Source organism: Furipterus horrens, unplaced genomic scaffold (assembly GCF_987537825.1).
Source record: "Furipterus horrens unplaced genomic scaffold, mFurHor1.1.pri manual_scaffold_5, whole genome shotgun sequence".
Classification (NCBI taxonomy): domain Eukaryota; kingdom Metazoa; phylum Chordata; class Mammalia; order Chiroptera; family Furipteridae; genus Furipterus; species Furipterus horrens.
This window is the reverse complement of record NW_028327175.1, coordinates 7,185,337-7,204,592: the sequence shown is the minus strand read 5'-3', so window position 1 is coordinate 7,204,592 and position 19,256 is coordinate 7,185,337. Positions and strand designations below refer to the sequence as shown.

At 39.4% G+C, this 19,256-nt stretch overlaps 1 protein-coding gene across 1 annotated transcript in view; it reads right to left on the bottom strand.

The window, feature by feature from the left end:
- Positions 1-19,256, bottom strand: part of OXCT1 (3-oxoacid CoA-transferase 1) — a 129,831-nt gene that overhangs the window by 46,886 nt on the left and 63,689 nt on the right. Inside the window, exons 12-13 of the mRNA XM_090276144.1 lie at positions 15,876-15,948; positions 15,189-15,264 (exon numbers count right to left, since the gene is read on the bottom strand). Of these exons, the coding sequence (XP_090132270.1) occupies positions 15,189-15,264; positions 15,876-15,948 (149 nt within the window). The remainder of the gene's footprint in view (positions 1-15,188; positions 15,265-15,875; positions 15,949-19,256) is intronic.

The following is a 19,256-nucleotide window of genomic DNA, read 5'->3' as shown; positions in this document are numbered from 1 at the left end:
TATAATCCAGAAATATGCAAAACAGAGTGTGGCTAAAACACGTCAAGTCTCTTGTACTTGAATGAAAACTTACGAACCTCCCTCAAAGGAACCTGTATCAGATCCTCGTGCAAAACATATTTACTGTTTTTATTCACACCTGTAACAAGGTGAATAGTCTGGGTTTTCCATCCAAAGTTATATTTAGAAATTGGCACTTACACAGCTAAATGTGGATAATCTGGGAAAAAAAAAATCACATGAAAAGAATATCTTGTTCTCTAATAATTCTCTATTAATGCAGTAGTATTACAAATACTCCAATTATCTACTTGAGTTACCAAGTGATAAAATGGGCAATCAAGGTCAAAAATGCTCCCTGTCTTTTACTTAGAAAAATTCCACTAAACCAGCTGAGGAAGGAAAAGGAAGAAGAAAGAAAACTCAGTGTAAAATGCTGGTGATTTTTACCAGCATTCTACTTAGAGAAAGTCTGGAAAGAGGATAAGATGGGGGATGGGAAACTGGTGTTCATTCAGGTCAATTCCATATGTTCAAGTTCATAATGTGAACTTACCAATATGATTCTAAGGTCTAAAAATATATGTTACTGTATCATATTATCCCCAAATGGAAGCCATACGTTCTAGTGGGTTCTGGGGGGTCCACTGGCCGCACCACACACATTATTACTCCCGTGAGAAACGCCAGTGAGCCGGAAGCTCCAATGTACACCTGGGTTCTGTAAATATATAAACATTTACAGCTCTCCATTTTCTCTGAGTACCATTTTAATTGTGTGCCACAAGCTATGATAGAAATTTTTTATTTTCATTAATTCCTAAAAAATTTGCAATTTCAGGTTTGATTTCTTTTTTGATTCAGAGTCTCACAAGGAAAGAATATGTGATTTTATGGGTTTCCCAACCTCCGACAAAGAAGTAAAATACACTTTTAAGTGTGATTTGAATAATGTGCTTTTCACTTTAGGGCTAACTTTTAGAAGCTTGCCCTCAGTGAAATAACACTTTGCATTTCAAAGACCTTTGGATTACCAGAGGCTCCGTTATCTAATGAAGATGATTTCTAGGTCTTAACTGTTAGAAGCTTGAACTGGGTACAAATTTTAAAAACTTTTATCATCTCTCAGCTATTTATTTTTCTAAGTACTCAAATTTCCCATGATATCACAGTATTGCCAGAAATGTATAAATCCACAACTTGAAAGTTAAAACAATACTTCAGAGCTGGGTTCTTTAGGATTTATCGAGTCCAAGACTGAAAAGATTAGACCTGCAGTGTCCAGTAAGGTCAACCAGCCACAGGGAGCTGCACAGAATTGAATTAAGCAGAATTAAAAATTCAGTTCTTTAGTCACACTCGCCATGTTTCAGGTGCTCCAAAGCCACATGGGGCTGGTGCCACCAGTATGTCCAAAGCACATATAGACCATTCCCATCATCCCTGCAACTTTTTTTGGACAGAGCTGCATTAGACCAAAGGAAAGAAAGAAACTTGTGTGTCAGCACAATTTGTTAGCAGCAAAGCTAGAATTAGAATTAGGTCTTTTAAATTCTACTCTTACTTTTTGAAGAACTAATACATAAGGAAAGTTAAAGGAATTTCATATAACAAGCAACAAGCTGAATCTAATATAAAATTATCTTATTTCCATATAAAGCTTTGAAGAATCAATTGTATACTTGGCCACCTAGGAAACCTGATAAACTCCAAGAAGCGAGATAAGGGATAACTCCCCCAAACCTCTGAAATTTAAAGGAAATAAAAAGAAACATTCTTCTAAAAAATATTAAATCAAAAAAGAATCAAAACAGAAGTTATATACTACCTAGAAATTGATAAAATAAGAACTTATGTCAGTTTATAGAATATAATCAGTATTATACCAAAAAATGTAAATTCCTAATTTTTTTAAAATTAAAAAAGATTGAAAATGAAGTAAACATTCAAATTATAATTCTAGAACTAGTATAAAACAAAGAACAAATAAAAACTAAAGGATAAAATTAATAAATTATATATTTCTTAACATAGACTTGATTAATTTAAAAGTAGACAAAATTCTTACAAGCCTAATTTAAAAAGAGAAAATAAAATTCTACAGAATTTTTTAAAAAGTAGATATAACAGCTTTTGAGGATATTAAAAAATTATATAAGACTATTATATGCTCTTTGAGACTAATACATTTGAAAATCCAAAAGAAATAAATGCTTTCTGGCAAAATACCAATTAACAAGTTGCCACAACAAGGAAGGTCATAAAACTTGAGGGGACCAATAAGCATAAAAATATTTTAGAGATTGTTAAAAAGTGATAGTTGCATTAAAAGAGTAATAATGATTCAACGTCTACTGGTTTAAATAATGATATTAACACATTAAAGGTAAACTGTGTGATTGAATCATAACATATAAAAACACACTGAATTCAACACAGCTATTCAGTTTAAAAACAATTAACCAAAGGAAACTTTTAGAACAGTACAAAGAACATTTATTAGAAATACAAACTGCAAGCATAATATTAAAAGTTAAAATTCTAAATGAATTCTCATCAAAATCAAGAAAATCCTCAATCACTACAATTGACTCATATTGTTTTAAATATGATGTTAAGTAAAGAAAAACTAAGTGGCATGAATCATTAGAAGGAAAATATTATTATTTGCAGATAAAAGAATTTTGTAGAATATCCAGAAGAATTTTTAAAAAAATTATTATACCTAATCAGAGAACTTAGTAAAGTAACTAGATACAAGGTAAATATACAGAAATTAATAGTTTTCATTTCTATTAGCAATGATCACTTAGAAAATAAAATCAAATATCAGTTCAAAATATTGACCAAAAACTGTACAATAATTAGGAATATAATTAAGGTAATAAAATGAGAAATAAAAATAAATGCAAAATATACCACATAACTGGACAAGTTATAAACCCATCGATTCTTCTAAATCAACCTATAAAATGTCACATTGGCATCCTTCCCCCCCCTGTTCTATCATATTCGTCACAGAAATAAGATTCTGTCCACAGTGTTTAATGCAACAGTTAATAGGGAAAAGGGGGGAAAAAAACCTCCTAATAAATTTTGTTAAATAAAGTCTATCCAATTCAAGACATTTTAAAAATAAAGAGCTAAGCTCTGGAAAGGTTAAGTCACTTCACAGAGACGCAGAACTGCTTCTCATATACTTGAAAGAGAAATGGAAGGTTCTTTCATTGGGATATTGTATTTCAGAAGCAAACTGTACCTAATACAGAGAAAACAGCATCCCTGGAGGACAGGAGGCAAGTCCCAGTACTGGCTTAGCTGCTAACTAGTATTATGACCTAGGTCATAGCTCAGGTCACTTCATTTCTCTGGATTCAGGTTCTCCATCAATGAAATTAGGATGCTGGATGGCTGGATGGTATTAAGGAATTATATTCATGACTTCTTAGCATTAATGAGGTAACAGCATTGTGGCTTATAAAATAAATCCTTATCTTTCACAGATAATGGTAAAATATTTATAAACAGAATGATATGATGTATGGGATTTACTTCAAAATAATCTGGAAAGAGCAAAAGTAGTCTAGATAATACAAACTGGGCGTGAGTGGATAACTGCCTAAGCTGGATATATACATTCTACTGTTCTATTTTTGTATATGTTTAACATTGTCCCCAATAAAGCTTTTTTTGTCAATAAAAGTGATGATCAAAAATTATCTCTAAACCAAAGGAGTAAAGTAAGAAGTAAAGATTTCATCACGTGGACATGCCAAATTCCATCATTGAATAATGCTGGGTCTTCACAAGTCATTAGCCTCTAGCTGAAGGGTCACAGTGTCCTCAGCACTTTGGTTCCATCCCCTGCTAAGTCCCATCAGCAGCACCGTTATTTATGAAATCACTAATAATGGACTTCTGGGAGACCTCATCTACTGTTGTTAATGCTTCCTCCCTGCCTTTCAAGAGGGCTAATGAGAAGAGGCTGCTCTAGTCATACCAACACATCATTACTCAAAGGGATATTAACTGAAAACATCAAAGGCAGTCAGAGCTCATTCTCTCTGTAAAGGGGGAGAGAAGAGAAGGGGCGTCAGGAAAGGAAGGGAAGAGAAAATAAAGAGTTTGACTGATTGATTGATTGGATTGATTGATTTAAAAAAAAAAATGACCAAACACCCATTCTATGCACACAAGTCTGTTCCAACACCAGAGGAGATGGCGAGTAAGTGATCAAATTATTAAACGAGCTGATGGGAGGTTACACAGCCCCGCAGCTCGGACTCAGTCTCAGACGACAATCAAAACACAAAAACGTCTTCAAGGTGGCTGAGAACTGAGATATTCCAGAAGGCGCCGTCTCTTTCACACCCTCACATCCCTTCGCTTACCTAAAAGATTAACCTTTGTGGGAGCCTAGGCCAAGTGAGCTGATTGCTAATGAATTTGCTACTGTTTCTTTCTGGTGTCAATTTTAATCTTTTTTTTAACTTCTCTCTGGTGTTCCCCTTTGCAATGATTCCCATATTTCTACAGTTGTGTTTCAATGTATTCTGTTTAAGAAGCATTGAAAGCGAATTATATAAAAATTCTAGTACAGGGCCTGAACTCTTCCAAAGAACTCTCCTACTGGCAGATTGTAAAAAACAAAATTAATAAGTGAAATGGTTAAAATACTTCATACAGATTATGGGCATTATACCTGATCAGGCAGTGGAGACTTTGGAATCCAAGTAAGAGCTGAAAAAGTGATAAAACCCAGAACATGCAGATGGGCAATCCAGTGCCTTTCCAAACCCCAGCTTGACTAGCATCATATATGCAGCATGTGTCCTTCCAATTGCAACAGGCTCGATCACACACGATACAACAATTACTGTACTTTTCACACTATAAGATGCACCTGACTATAAGACGCACCTAGGTTTAGAGGAGGAAAACAAGAAAAAAAATATTCTGAACCAAATGGTGTACTAAATTATTTAACAAAATAGAATAATATTTCAACCATGGTAAGTGAGCAGCAGTCAACAGTGGTATTAAGAATCATCATCTCTGTCATTAACACATGAGGAGAGACTTTAAGGTTCAAGTACTCTTCTAGTTTTCTGGGAACCTCAAGAACTCATCATCGCTAGTGTCAGAATCTATGAAGGTCAGTTGCTCACAGTCACTGATATCACTTTCTTCACTATCTTCATATATGACACTCTCTTTAGTTCCAGCTAAAACATTGCTAATGCCACATTTTTTGAATGACCGTATAATGGTTTCATCCTTCACTGACAGGTCAGGTAATATATATCATGGTCTGTGATGCAATATTTGCTCCATAAGACGCACGGACATTTCCCCCCAATTTGGGGGGTGGGAGTGGGGAGTGCGTCTTATGGAACAAAAAATATGATATTTATCAAGTTGACAGAAATGCTGTATGGATATTTATTTTGCAGGTAGTTTTGCTTCCATCACGAAGGCATTAGTTAAATACCCCCAAAAGGAACCTTGTGACAGAATGCAAAGTAACTAAGAGCAAAAGAGACCGTCATCAAATCCCCATTTCATAACTTGCTACAAACATAAACTTGAGGAGAGTTAACCCTCGTGGCCAGACTCCCTCCAACTATCATAATGGGATGGTTATATTTAACTCAGTGTTCTACAAGGATTAAATGACATATATATACAAGTAAATAGCATAGTACCAGGCCAGTGGCATATGCTTAATAGCTGTGAGTTCCCTCCTTGAAAAAAATATATTAGAATTATAATTTAGGTGTTGCTTCTAAACTGTAATCATAGCTTTTAATCATCAACAGAATCCTCCAAGTAAGAGAAATTTTCCTTATAAAATTAATATATCAAATGTTAGTCTATAAAGACTCCTTTAAGTCTAAATAATAGTGGAGGTAAATAATAAAACTGAAGATTAGTTTTTAACATAATGTTTTCCAGATAATGATAAATAAAATTATTTTGGGATAACCAAATATAGTAATATAGTATCCAAGTAAAGAATAATAAAGAGCTTATGTTTCTAATAACAACATTGAATTCATACATTTCCCTAAGTTGTTTTCTTTTTTACATGTATTCCTATTTGTAAAATCGCTATAAAAGAAGGAATCATTCTTTGCTCTTGGGAATTCTGCAAACGCTAAATGTGCCTTTAATAGTCACAGGCCGTGAAGGGCCGTCCTCTGGGTCAGGGCAGTGTTTACTCCTCAGTAGAAGGAGCAGGGCTTGGCCAGGTTCTTCCATGGTCCCCTCTTCTGTCTCAGGTGGCCCTTCACAGCAGGGCCACCCCCACCTGAGACAGAAGAGGCAGTGAGTAAAGAGAAGAGGTAAAAGGACTGCACGCAGCCTTCCCTGGAGGTGGACGGCCCGCCCTGACCCCAGCTGGGGAGCGAAGTGAGAGGAGACGCATTGCTTTTGAATGCACATGAAAGCATGTTCACCACTCTAAACTGGAGCCTGTAATTCCTGGGTCAGGACTGAGTGTGTGAGTTAGTGGCCCAACGACAGTTTCTTATCTAAGAAGGAGCTGAAACATCACGCAGAGGGAAAGCTTCCCTGATCACACAAGTTAAAGGCACCACATGAGATAAAAATAGCTGTGTGTTGATTTCATCCCACACGTAGAGTTTGTTCAATACACCAGATACAGAAAACACATCACACACATGCTTTTTCTAGCTGGTGTATTAAGACACATTCACTAACATGAAGAAAAGTCACCATCAGCGCTGCCTTTTAAAATGAGCAAAGATAGCAGCACTGGAATGATGTTTGAGAAGTGATAATCAGTGCTAACAGCTAAAAGACGGATTCCAGAACAAACTAGGAGAGGATGACGTGCCCCTCCAGAAGAGGAAGGCTCCGCCTGGGCTCTTAAAACAGTTCCAGATGGTAGTTTTTCAATAAACGCTACATAGTAGAATACAATAAAGGAAATCCTCACTTAATATTGTTGGTTTTGCAATTTTAAGCAAAATAACATGAAACGGAAACAATTTTATCATAGGCTAATTGATATAAACAGAAATGAAGTTCCTAAAGCATCTCATCAACATTATAACAAAACATTATTCAAGGACCGGCTCTAATTGAGTAGGAAAAAAAAGCTGATGCCAGTGTTAGTAATAGAGTGGAAACAGTTCGTGAATTAAGATAATTTTTCTGCACAGTAATTTAGTATGTATCAAAAAAAAAAACCTCTTAAAAAATTACCAAGATATTCCACTTCTAGGGATTTATACACCAAAAAAAAAAAAAAAAAAAAAAATCATCCAAGAAATACATAATGGCATAAGTTCAAAAATATTATTACGTGTATTAAACAATTAGAACATCAGACACAACCTAAGAAAAAGTAGCTTTCTGACACTGGATAACAGGCCGTACCGGACAGGGACCTCTGAGAGGTGGGAAGCCCGCCCGCTGGGCCTACAGCTGCCCCTACAGCTGCCCCAGCCCCCCTCCTGTAGAGCCTGCAGGCTGCAGTGCAGGGAGGGAACCCGGCTCGGACCCCGCAGCCTTGTCGGGCTCAGCGAGACCAAAGGGAAATCTCAGAGAAGAGGTTACTACAGAGAAGCGGAGGTGGGAAGCGAGCACCCAGAAGATTTGCAAAGGGCTCACCTCAAGTCTTTGGCAGAGAACTGATGTGTGGGTTTATGAGAAGAAATTATCTAAGGCCTGGAATGAAGTATTAGGCAAACAATATCCAGAACTCATGCAGGCCTGAGAACAACTCACGTCCCTACTAGTCCAAGGGGAAAAGGCTTCACATTACACGGGGCATCAGGTAGAGTCCTCGAAGGTATCGCCTTAGCAGTGGGGCTTATTAGACTGAAACTAAAGGCTGCCCTCAACTAACATTAACCAAGCTTAACAGAAAAGGCTCAAAGAATCAACCTGAGTGACTTCTATAGACTCGTACCGCAAGAAACACCAAAGGATGTCCTTTGAGCGGGAGGACAATCACATCAGGTGGCCGTCCGGATGGATGTAAAGAAGTGCAGGAAAGAGCAAGTTTGTCGGGAAACTATACAAAACACACTGTATATTATAGTATATAACACAAATAGATAATTTTTCCCACTTTTAATATCTTTAAAAGAGAATTGAGCAAAAATAAGAGAGTACCATGGGGTTTATAACACATGTAAAATAAAATGTATAACCAAAAATAGCAAATAGGATAGGAACAGAGAATAGAAGTTCTTATATTATATGTAAAGTGATATAATACTACTTGAAGTAGACTATGCTAAATAAAAGGTGTTTATTAAAAACCCTGGAGGAATCCTTAAAAAAAAATTAGAAAATAAGTCAATAGTGAAGATAAAATGGAATCATAATAAAACAGTTAACTGATCCAGAGAGAAAATGAAAGAAAAAGGACAGATGAGCAACTGGGGGAAAAAATCATATGCTACTAGAATCAAACCCGACCATGTTGATAATTACATTAAGTGTAAATGGTCTAAGCCTGCAATTGAAGGTCAGAGATTATAAAAATGGATAAAAGAGCAAAACCTAACTATATGTTAATTACAAAAACTCACTTGAATACAAAGATGTGGATAGGCTGCAGGTAGAAGAATAAATATAGCATGCGAGTGACTATATTAATATCAGACAGTATACTCGGAAAAATAAATATTACCAGAGATAAAGAGGTATATAATGAAAAAGAGGTCAATTTGTTCATAGAACATAACAATCTTAGAAGTGTACGAATGTAACTAGTAATGGAGCGCAAGTATGTATGAAGGAAAATGTGATACAATTGAAAGGAAAAGTAGACACATGCATGATTATAGCTGAAGATTTCACTACCCCTCTCTCAGTAACTGACAGGACAAAGCAGACTTGAACAACACTACCTACCTGACCAGGTGAACAGTTACAAACACTCTACCCAACGAGAGCAGAATACACATTCTTTTCCAGTAGAGATGGAAGAGTCACTAAGATTGGCTATAAATAAACCTCAAATTTAAAAGAATGAAAACCATATAAAGTATATCCTCTGACCTCAAGAGAATTAAACTGAAAATTAACACAGAGTGTTGTGGAAAATCACCAAATATTTGGAAATTAAATGGCCCACTTCTAAGTAACAAATAGGTAATAAAAAAAAATCACAAGGGACGTTAGAAAATATTTTTGAGGAGGATGAAAATGAAAACACAACATATAAAAATTTGTGAGATGTCACTAATACATGCTTACAGAGAAATTCATAGCATTATAAGCTTGTATTAGAAATAAAATTAAATAAATAAAAACGGTTTCAAATCAATGATCTATGACAGAAGCTGGCAGAGTTTTCTGTGAAGAGCTAAACGTTAAGTATCTTAGGTTTTGTATATCATACAGTCTTTGTTGTGACTACACAACTCAACAGCCATGGGTAATACATATATGTGGCTATGTTCCAATAAAACTTTATTTACAAAACAGACAGTGGGCCAGATTGGGCACATGGGTCATCATTTGCAGATCCCTGCTAGAATATTAGTTTCATAAGTATGGAGACTATAATCTATTTTGTTAACTGCTGCATCTTCAAAAGGCTAGAACAATGCATGAAGGAACAAACTAATTTAATCCACACAACAAGCATAGGAGTTAAATATTATCATTTTACAAATGATATACTAAGATGAAATAACTTGCCATACCACCAATAAGTGACAGAACCAGCACTTAAGTCCAGGTCCAATACCAAAATTCTGTGCACTTTCCCCTCCATTACACCGATAAGGACAAAGCATCCTGAATAATCGTAAAAGCATCATTCCATCAAATGCGTATTTTCTACCTGTCCTTTTTCCTTAGCTGTGGTTTAGCTTCCGAGAATTAGTACCAAATGAACACGGCACCAATAATGTTAAAACACTATATATGGATGTTTCTATCTTTATACTGTAATCTTTATATATCTATATCTATATCTGCAGGTTTAATATTTAGACTACAACTAATGCAACAAAACCACTAGATTGGATCTTGGACACAAACCATCTCAATTGTACAAGTAAGAAGACTAGAAAGTTAGCTTCTTTAAAATAAACATCATAACTAGAAGGCCAAATCCATTTTGTCCCCTCATACATGTAGCATACATGACTATGACATGAATTTGTGTTTATTCTTTTAAAATGCATAAGAAAATGAAAAATGTAAGGGAAAAAGGCCCCCAAACACCCCCTTGCCCTTTGCCTTAAGAATCCTGCATTTCAGTTCCCCCCTCATAGAAGCAGCACCCCCGGCTGCCACGTGGTTCAGGGGCAGCAGCCTGTCCGTCCGCGGCCGCGGCTGCCTTCCTTCCATAACCAGTTCCCATCACTGATCACACACATGTGCTTCCCTTCCCAAGTCCAGGATCCACGGCAGCTGGTTTTCAAAAATAGGCACTAGGAAAGCCAGAGCAGTTCTGAATATAGATTCTGCAACTGCACCTCTTTGTACGTTTTCGTAACTTGCCTGGGTTTTACCATCAACATGATCAGGAAACTCAAAGGAGCGGACTGTTGTTTTGTTAGGTTTTCTCTCTTCAGACGCTCAGTAAAATTTTTAAAAAATCTGTGTACCTGGGACCAACACCGAATACTAAGAAGCTATTAAAGAATAAGACAAACAGTAACCACACCATTTGCCTGCCTTAAAACTTTGTTATAATCTGACATCGTAATGATTAACGGGAATGCTGTGATGCAGAGAGACTCAGGCTTTACACCCATCACCAGATTGTTAAACCCAGTAAAAAGATAAAAGTAAATGAGAAGTGATATGATAAAGCTCAACTCTGCAGCTTCTTGATGGCCAGATCCTGCAATAAAAACATACCTAAATTTTATAAATCAACATAAATCTTTGGGACAACTAGAAATGGACTGCTCACTGAAACTACGTAAGGAGGCTAAACTGCACCTTATCAATTACCAAGTAAGAGCAAGAAATCTGTCCTCAAAGGGTTTAATGTTGGGTACTTGAACATGAACTTAGGATAAGTAGGTTATACTAGTTATTGTCATTTGTCAATGTATTTTAAGCAAATAATCTCACTTTAATGTGAAGCAATAGAAGAGCATTGGAGTAGAAGAAAATAATATCCACTATTTAAGAAAGTTTTAGTGTTCACTTCATTTTTTTCTCACTTAATCCTAACAAAAACATATACTCCAGGTTGTATAATTTGTAAGGGTTAGAGTCAAAATTCAAATCAGATTTCTTCCAAACTAAGGATCAAGGTCTTGGATTCTTAAGCTACCTTGCATCAAAAAGAATTAAATATACACACTGTGCATCACATACAAAGAAGCCAAGAAATAATTATCAGCTGCTAAAGGACAAAAGAAATGCTCATCAGAAATGACCCTATCAACTTCCATTACCAAAAGAGTGGAACCAGAACAAACACTTCCAATGCTTAATTTTTCTCAATGTTCCTTCAGAACTGCAGCGTTCCTGATTGGCAGCCAACTAGGTCCAGTTTTTTGGAAGCTCATTAGTGTAAGACTGTATTAGGAAAATCATAAAGTAATAAACACTGATGCTTTAATCATTCACAGGAATCTCAACAGGACATGACAATTGTGATACATGCCTGTTTTGTTGGACTGTTATGAGTTTTGAAATCAATTTACACAGTGATCCTGGGTTTGCAAGAGAAACATGTTTAATATATTTTTCGCCTTCAGGGGAACTTGGGCATCTTCAAAAAGTCAATATACAATTTGTTTGTAAGATTGTTCAGCAGACAGCGAGGTTGGAAGCTCTCTTGTTTGCTTAATTTGTTTTTTAGATTCAATTGTTGATAGATAGGTTTTATTGCCACTTTGTTGTTCATAGTTTTGATCATCTTTTTCTTAAATGAGTCCCTTTAACATTTGGTGATGATGAATTCCTTTAGTTTTTCCTTGTCTGGGATGCTTTTTATCTGCCCTTCGATTCTAAATGATAGCTTTGCTGGACAGAGCAATCTTGGCTGTAGGTCCCCGCTTTCCATGACTTTGAATATTTCTTGCCAATTCCTTTTAGCCTGCAAAGTTTCCTTTGAGAAATCAGCTGACAGTCTTATGGAAACTCCCCAGTAGGTAACTAAGTGGTTTTCTCTTGCTGCTTTTAAGATTTTCTCTTCATCTTGAACCTTTGGCATTTTAATTAGAATGTGTCTTGGAGTGGTCCTCTTTGCATTCATGTTGTTTCAGATTCTCTGTGCTTCCTGGACTTGCATGTCTATTTTCTTCACCAAATTAGGGAAGTTTTCTTTCATTATTTTTTCAAATACATTTCCAATTTCTTGCTATTTATCTTCTTCTGGCACCCTTATGATGCAAATGTTGGAACACTTGAAGTTGCCCCAGAAGCTCCTTATGCTATCCTGGTTTTTTTTTTGTTTGTTTGTTTTTTTAATTCTTTTTTCTTCTTATTCTGATTGGTTGCTTTTTGGTTCCTTATGTTCCAAATCATTGATTTGATTCTCGGATTCATCCACTCTACTGTTGCTTTCCTATAAATTGTTCTTTATTTCAATTAGAGTATCCTTTGTTTCTGACTGGGTCTTTTTTAGGCTGTTGAGGTCCTCACTAAGTTCCTTGAGTATTCTTATAATCAGTGTTTTTAACTCTGCATCTGATAGATTGCTTATCTCCATTTGTTTAGCTCTTTTTCTGGAGTTCTGATTTTTTCTTTCATTTGGGCCATGTTTGTCTCCTCATTTTGGCAGCCTCGCTGTGTTTGCTTCTATGTATTAGGTAGAGCTGCTATCTCTCCCTGTCTTGGTAGCATGGTCCAATGTGGGAGGTGTCCTGTAGGATCCAGTGGAACAAATCCCTCAGTCACCCAAGCTGGGTACTTGAGGTGCGTCCTTTGTGTGGGCTGAGTACAGTGTCCTCTTGTATTTGAAACTTGACTGCAGTTGGCAGGTCAATGGAAAGGATTTACCTAGGCCAGTCAGCTGCAAGGACTGGCTGGGACCACTGTCCACCAACTTCCACCCTCCACGGAGGATCCACTGCAGGGACAGGGTGGGGGTGCTCCAACGTGGTCTGTAGCTGTCCACTAGGTGCACAGGTTCTGGAGTTACCCAGGTGGTGCAGGCCAAGGTCAGCCCCCACCTAGGTTTTGCCCTGGGCTACCCTGCCTGAGCTATAGGGCAATCTGAGATGGCTGCTGCTTATGCTGGGCTTGGAGATTCCCAAAGTCAAGCTGTGAATCTAGACTGGTGTTATTAGTGCCAGACCTAGGGGCACTTAGCATGGGATCAGGGACTGGGGGCTCTATGAGACTGGCTATTACTTGTAAGAATTCAGGAAGTTGTGAAGCATGAGCCAAGACCAGCCATTCATATGGAAAAGCAGCTTGTGTGGGCCTGAGAATTGGATGGGGAAGAGTCTCTGTGGATCTCCAAGGTGGAGCAAACAGTGTCAGCCAGACTGATGGACTCTCAGATGGGCACCAGCCTGCCAGCTCTGTGGTTCTATGGGTGGAGGGGTCAGAAAAGGGGCAATAGCCTCTGCCCACCTTTGTGTCTGGGAGAAAGCTGCCCCCCAGCTCTTGCCTTAATGGCAGACACCTCAATTTCTCCCTGTATGTCACTGCTGTCTTTCAAGCTGGTACCCCGATGCTGGAGCCCAGAAGGAGTGAGTCTGAGTAGGTGAGTCCATGTGGGGGTTCTTTAAGAGGATCTGACTGGGACTCCAGAATTTTCTGCCATTGACTCAACCCCTGCTGGGTTTTGCAGTCCGAAGTTGTGAGGACTTATCTTCCCGGCACTGGAACTCTGGGCTGGGGGCCTGGTGTGGGGCTGGGACTCCTCACTCCTGAGGCATACCTCCTGAATTTGTACCCACCACACGTGGGTGTGGGACCAGCCTCCCCACCCCGCCCACTAGTCTGGATGAATGTGGTTTCTTTAATTCCATAGTTGTCTGACTTCCATTCAACTCGATTTCTGGTGGTTCTGAGTGATGACTGTTCTATATTTGATTTGCAATTTTGATGCAGGTGTGTGAGGAGGCAAGCCGTGTTCACCTCTGCTGCCAACCTGACTGTAAGTCAGTACACTGTTTCTCAAACCTGGTTTCACACTATAACCACTATGGTTGCTTTTAAAATGCCCAATGCCCAGGCTATATCCCAGATAAAATAAACTGAAAACTCTGGTGGTGGCACACAGGCATCAATAATTTTTAAAAACTCCCAGGTGAGTCCAACATATAGCCAAGTTTGAAAACCAGGGCTCTAATTAATTATTGAAACTTGAAAATAATATTTCAGGAGGCAGATCAAAAGAGCTGAACTAATACAATCTCTAATATGGTTCTTGACTATATTAATCCACTTCCCTAAAAAGAAATCATTAGAAAAAAAAACCTAAGAGATTTCCAAGGAAACTTCTCAAATCATAGAACATTATCCTCAGTCTAAACCAAATTCTTTTAGCTGGTGCTACAGAGAAACACACAGGAATCCACAGACATACACATCAGCAAAGTAAGCTCATCTTCCAGCCAAAATGAGCTCATGGTGACGGGCCCGTGTTCACTGTGGTCTCCACATGGTAGGAAAGCAGCAGCTGAAGAGAATGAAATGCACTCCCAGATTACCTCACTACCGTCCATGTTCCACAATTCTAATAGGTTTCTTTCCTAATGGAGGTCATTAGCAAACGAAAACCATTTGCAGTTCACAATCATGTTTGAACATCACAAGTTTTGTTTTCCATAACGGAAGACAATGCGATTGATTGCTTATGGGGTCACATGACTGATCCAGAGAGGGTTTTAATCACTCATTGTGAATAAGAAAATAACAGAATTAACACAAAACTTATAAACTTGTTCACTGTTCTTTCTAGTTATACAAACTTAGCTATGATCAATATTTTTATTTCTTACTTTTATCAGAATATAATTATACCATTTTCTAAAACCTTTCCTGCCTGTTTCTTTATAGGAAACTCTGCTTTGGCCGATCTTGCCTGTTTTTAGTCCTGGCTACATTGTAAACTGGCAAAGCGGGCTATTTCTCACTGCTTGCTTAATTAAAATTTGACTGAAATAAGAAAAACACATTAAAATGTTTCTTATTTTTAAAGTAGTTATATTGTACTCTCTGAGCAAAAACAATGATTCTGGCCCAAGCATCATGCAAAAGAAAAAGCGTCTACTTACAGGGATCATCCAGTTGGCCAGGTCGCCGTATCGGGACACTTGCATGGCTCCCAGCATTGTCAGGTTGACGTGTCCTCTGAGAAGGAAAAAGAGGAGCTAAGAGGCAAACTTCACAAGCTGCATGTCCCTTTCATATGTAACTGCCAACAGTTAAAGTAAGTAATTCTATATTACACAAAATACACTTGCTTTTTCCTACCCAACGCCTGATTTCCAAATTTATCAGCTCAAGCGGATGTGGAGAAATAACCATTCAGAGTTGTTTAAAAAAGAAAAAATTATAGCTTATATTGTTTCCAAAAAACAAACTAAAAACAGGTGTACACAGTGTGTGTGTTTCCTTCCGAGGGAGCATGTGGCATGATCTGAAAGCAAACACTAGCTAGAAAACGCACACAGCTAGGAGAAAATGTTAGGATCCTCAGAAAGAACCTTGTAGAAATGTTTACTTCGCGAGAGTTGGCACACAGATATATATTCCATTTGGGGGGGGCTCGTTTAATAACAGCAGGCTGGGTGTTCCAATCCCCAACATTTGATGTGAACAGTTTCCCATCTTGGTGCAGCCAAACGAGCCCAAGCTGGTTTTCTGGCTGGGAGGTGCGCCCGTGCCCCAGAGCCTTGCTAACACAGCCGGAGACAGCTCGGCCCACAGCGGGGAACGGGCGCGGCCCCGTTATTACGTACCCTCTAATCATCGCAAAGGACTCATCGCTGGAGAAATAAGAGGCTCCGGGAAGAACAGTAACTGTTTCCTTGCCTACACACACACAAGAAAGAAAAAAGAAAACGGGAAAGACTATCAGATTTCTCAAGAGGATTACGGTGGAGAGAGAGAGGGGTCTGTACTTTCTCTGTTTCCTAAGGAACGAAGGCTCCCTTTACCACAATGCAGGGGCAATTTGGGGCGTGGGGGACACAGTGGGAACTGCCCGCTCTGTGGGGAGGGGCATTTTGTCACTAACATTGTTCAGATTTGCCCTTGCATGGTGATAAGAAAGAGCGGACCAACTTCTAATTTCATTAATGTTTTGAAATGCTCTACAGACAATGCGACAACCCCTGTGGCCCAGACCCTTCCGGGCCTCCCACCAGGCCCCCCCCAGCTCCAGCCCCAGCCCCCTCTCCCACACTGAATGCTAATAGGAGTGAGGAGGCAAGAGGCTCCTGGGAAGAACGTGTCACGGTCCAATGCTACTGTGGTCAGTGGAGTGAAGAGACTGTGGAATAACCATGAAGAAACGCAATATTGAAGGGAAGGCAACTGGAGATGCTCCTCAGATATTTCTTAAAAACCAGGGAATAATCTAGAAAGTGAGGACCCACCTAATTTCTTCATATCACTAGGCCTGAATTTCCTCTTTCCATCTCAATCTCTCTTGCTCTCTCTCTCTCTCTTCCCCCTCATCTTTCCTCTCTTGCCCCTCTAAGTTTCTAGTGACATCCTAGGACTTGGATGAAACTGGGGAATAACATACCAATACTGGCAGACTTATCGAATGTTAACTTCCAAGAGGACAGGACTCTCTCAAAACGTACGTCTCATAATAAAAGTTCCGAACTGGGAAAGATCTTCAAGGTCACGCAGTCCCCACACAACTAATACTATCACCTGACTCCTACCTAAGTTCCTTTCTTCTTATGACCTACTTACTTCCTGTCTGTTCAGGGGCTTCTGGTCCCCAGGAGAAGCTCCTGGTCTCAATCAGAATAGTGTTCACAGGTAGGTCAGCTGTACAAGAATGCCCCATCATTACCCCCCAGGAAACAGGACAGACAAAAGGAAAGGGAAGTAAAGTTGTGACCCCAAGACTGGACTAGGGAAAGGCTCCAGGACCCAGTGGGACCAGAATGGTCTGGCCAAGCCCAGCTGCGCAACACGGCCGTGCTCAGCTTCCCAAGTCTTCTCTGAAAGCTAACTTCTCCATCTATATCCCTCTCCATTTGAACTTGACCATGGAGAAAGAGTAAGACTATTTCTATTACGCTGAAATATTTATCCCTTGGAGGAGTTTGATTCTAAATAATGGAAACGTTTTCACCTCTTTCCAAGGACCATAACGCTGAAAAGCTTTAGAAAATACTTGCTGGTGTGGTTAGTAGGAGCTTTTAGGCAGCACATAAGACTCTGAAGGACGAAATGAGATAATGCATATTGAGTCCTTAGTCTACCGCCTGGCCCAGAGAAAGGACTCCACAAGCATTAGTTTTCATTACCCTCACTCCAAACAATGCTGTTGCTCCTCAAGGAATAAACGCTCCAGGACCAAGCGACTGACTTTCATGGGGGGGGTCAGAGAGCCTGCCTGTGAACCCCAGGTTCTAGGACAGGCATAATACAATGAAACCTTATCCTCACACAAATTCTAGGTCCAGCAAATTCAGCTCCTCACCAATCCTATGAGCTGGAGAGGCAAGAGGAGTGTTTTGCAGGACAATAAGGCAGAGAAACAGAAATATCTCAATTCCTTTGTTCTCTGTTTTAAATCCTTTGTTCTCTGTTTTAAATCACAAGGACTTCCAAGCAGCAATTTTCCACCAGCTGATAGTACATAGAAGGCGTTATGTGCCGCTTTACAGGAAACTTCGAGATCAACACTGAGGGAGAGCGCCAGCCCTCCCCATGTGATTTATGAGGCATAGTTTTATTAAGGAGACCAGAAAATGACTCTCATGGAGAATGTTGTCGGGCCCCTGATAATACATTCTGGTCCCTTACAAATTACATTCTTCAGAAGCAAAGTTAATTTTCAGCATTTTTAAACATCCAATGTCGAAATGAAAACAGATATCCTCCAGCTGAAGCCATGCTTTTCAAATACAATGTCCAAATGTGGTCATGAAATAACTATCACTAATACTACAATCAATACTTTGAAGGAAAGGGGCTTTCTTACTTGGCTATTTCTGATTGATTCCCTGTCTCTTCCCATTTTTTCTGTGTACAAAAGTCTAGATCCTGCCCTGACCTGTATGGCCCATTGGGCTGGGCATTGTTCGGCAAACCAAAAAGGTTGCTGGTTCAATTCCTGGTCAGGGCACTTGGTTTACAGGTCTGGTCCCTGGTTGGTGCATATATGAGAGGCAACTGATTGATGTTTCTCTCACATCAATGTTTCTCTCCCTCTTTTTCTCCCTCTCATTCTCTCCCTTTAAAAATCAATAAAATTTTTTTAAGAAGTAAATAAATAAATAAAATCTAGATCCTTTCATGATATTTGTGCAACGGAGTTTCTCAATTTTATGAGTTACAAGAGTCCTTTGGCTCATGATTTAACATGCCACTCACTCAAAATGAAGCAAATGTCCACTACGGGCCTTGAAAAGTGTTACAAACAAAATACAGATGCCCTAGACCAATGGGTCTCAACTTTGACCCCCACCAGAATCACACAGAGAGCTAGTAAAAATGCAGACTGCTGAGCTCGAGTCCCAGAGTGTATAATTCTGGATGCACGTGGTGGGGCCTCAGGATTTCCCATTTCTAACAAGTCCAAGGGGATGGTGATGCTGATGCCGCGGGTCTGGGGACCACACTTTGGAACCACTGCCCTTAACAGAAGGGGCACAGTGTCCAGCCGGAGACAGGAATGTACAGAAATAAGCTGCAGAAGGATGTGGAGAGGAAAATGGATTACCAACAAGGAGCTGGGAAGCAAAAGTAAGGGGACAGAGGGATGACAAAAAATAAAAATAAAAAATCTGACGAAGGGCACAGGAAGAGCCGAGGGATGGAGGAAGGACACCATGAGCCAGGACATCAGGAGCAGAGTGGGCCCGCAGTCCCGTGTGGGGCACCCGGCGCCCCTGCAGAGCGCAGCGGAGGAGCGCGCTGGCCAGGTCGGCGACAACCGCCAGGCAGATCCTGAACGCTGTACTTCGTGTGCTTTCGTCCCTGGGCCTGTGAGACTTCGGATGTGGCACACACACCCACAGACCCCGACGGGCACTTTGGACCACGTAACTGTGCGCCGGGGGCTGTTCGCGTGACCGTAGCGTGTATAGCAGCATTCCTGCCCTCTGTTCATGGTTAACACTCCCCAAGGCATGACCATAAAAAACGTCTCC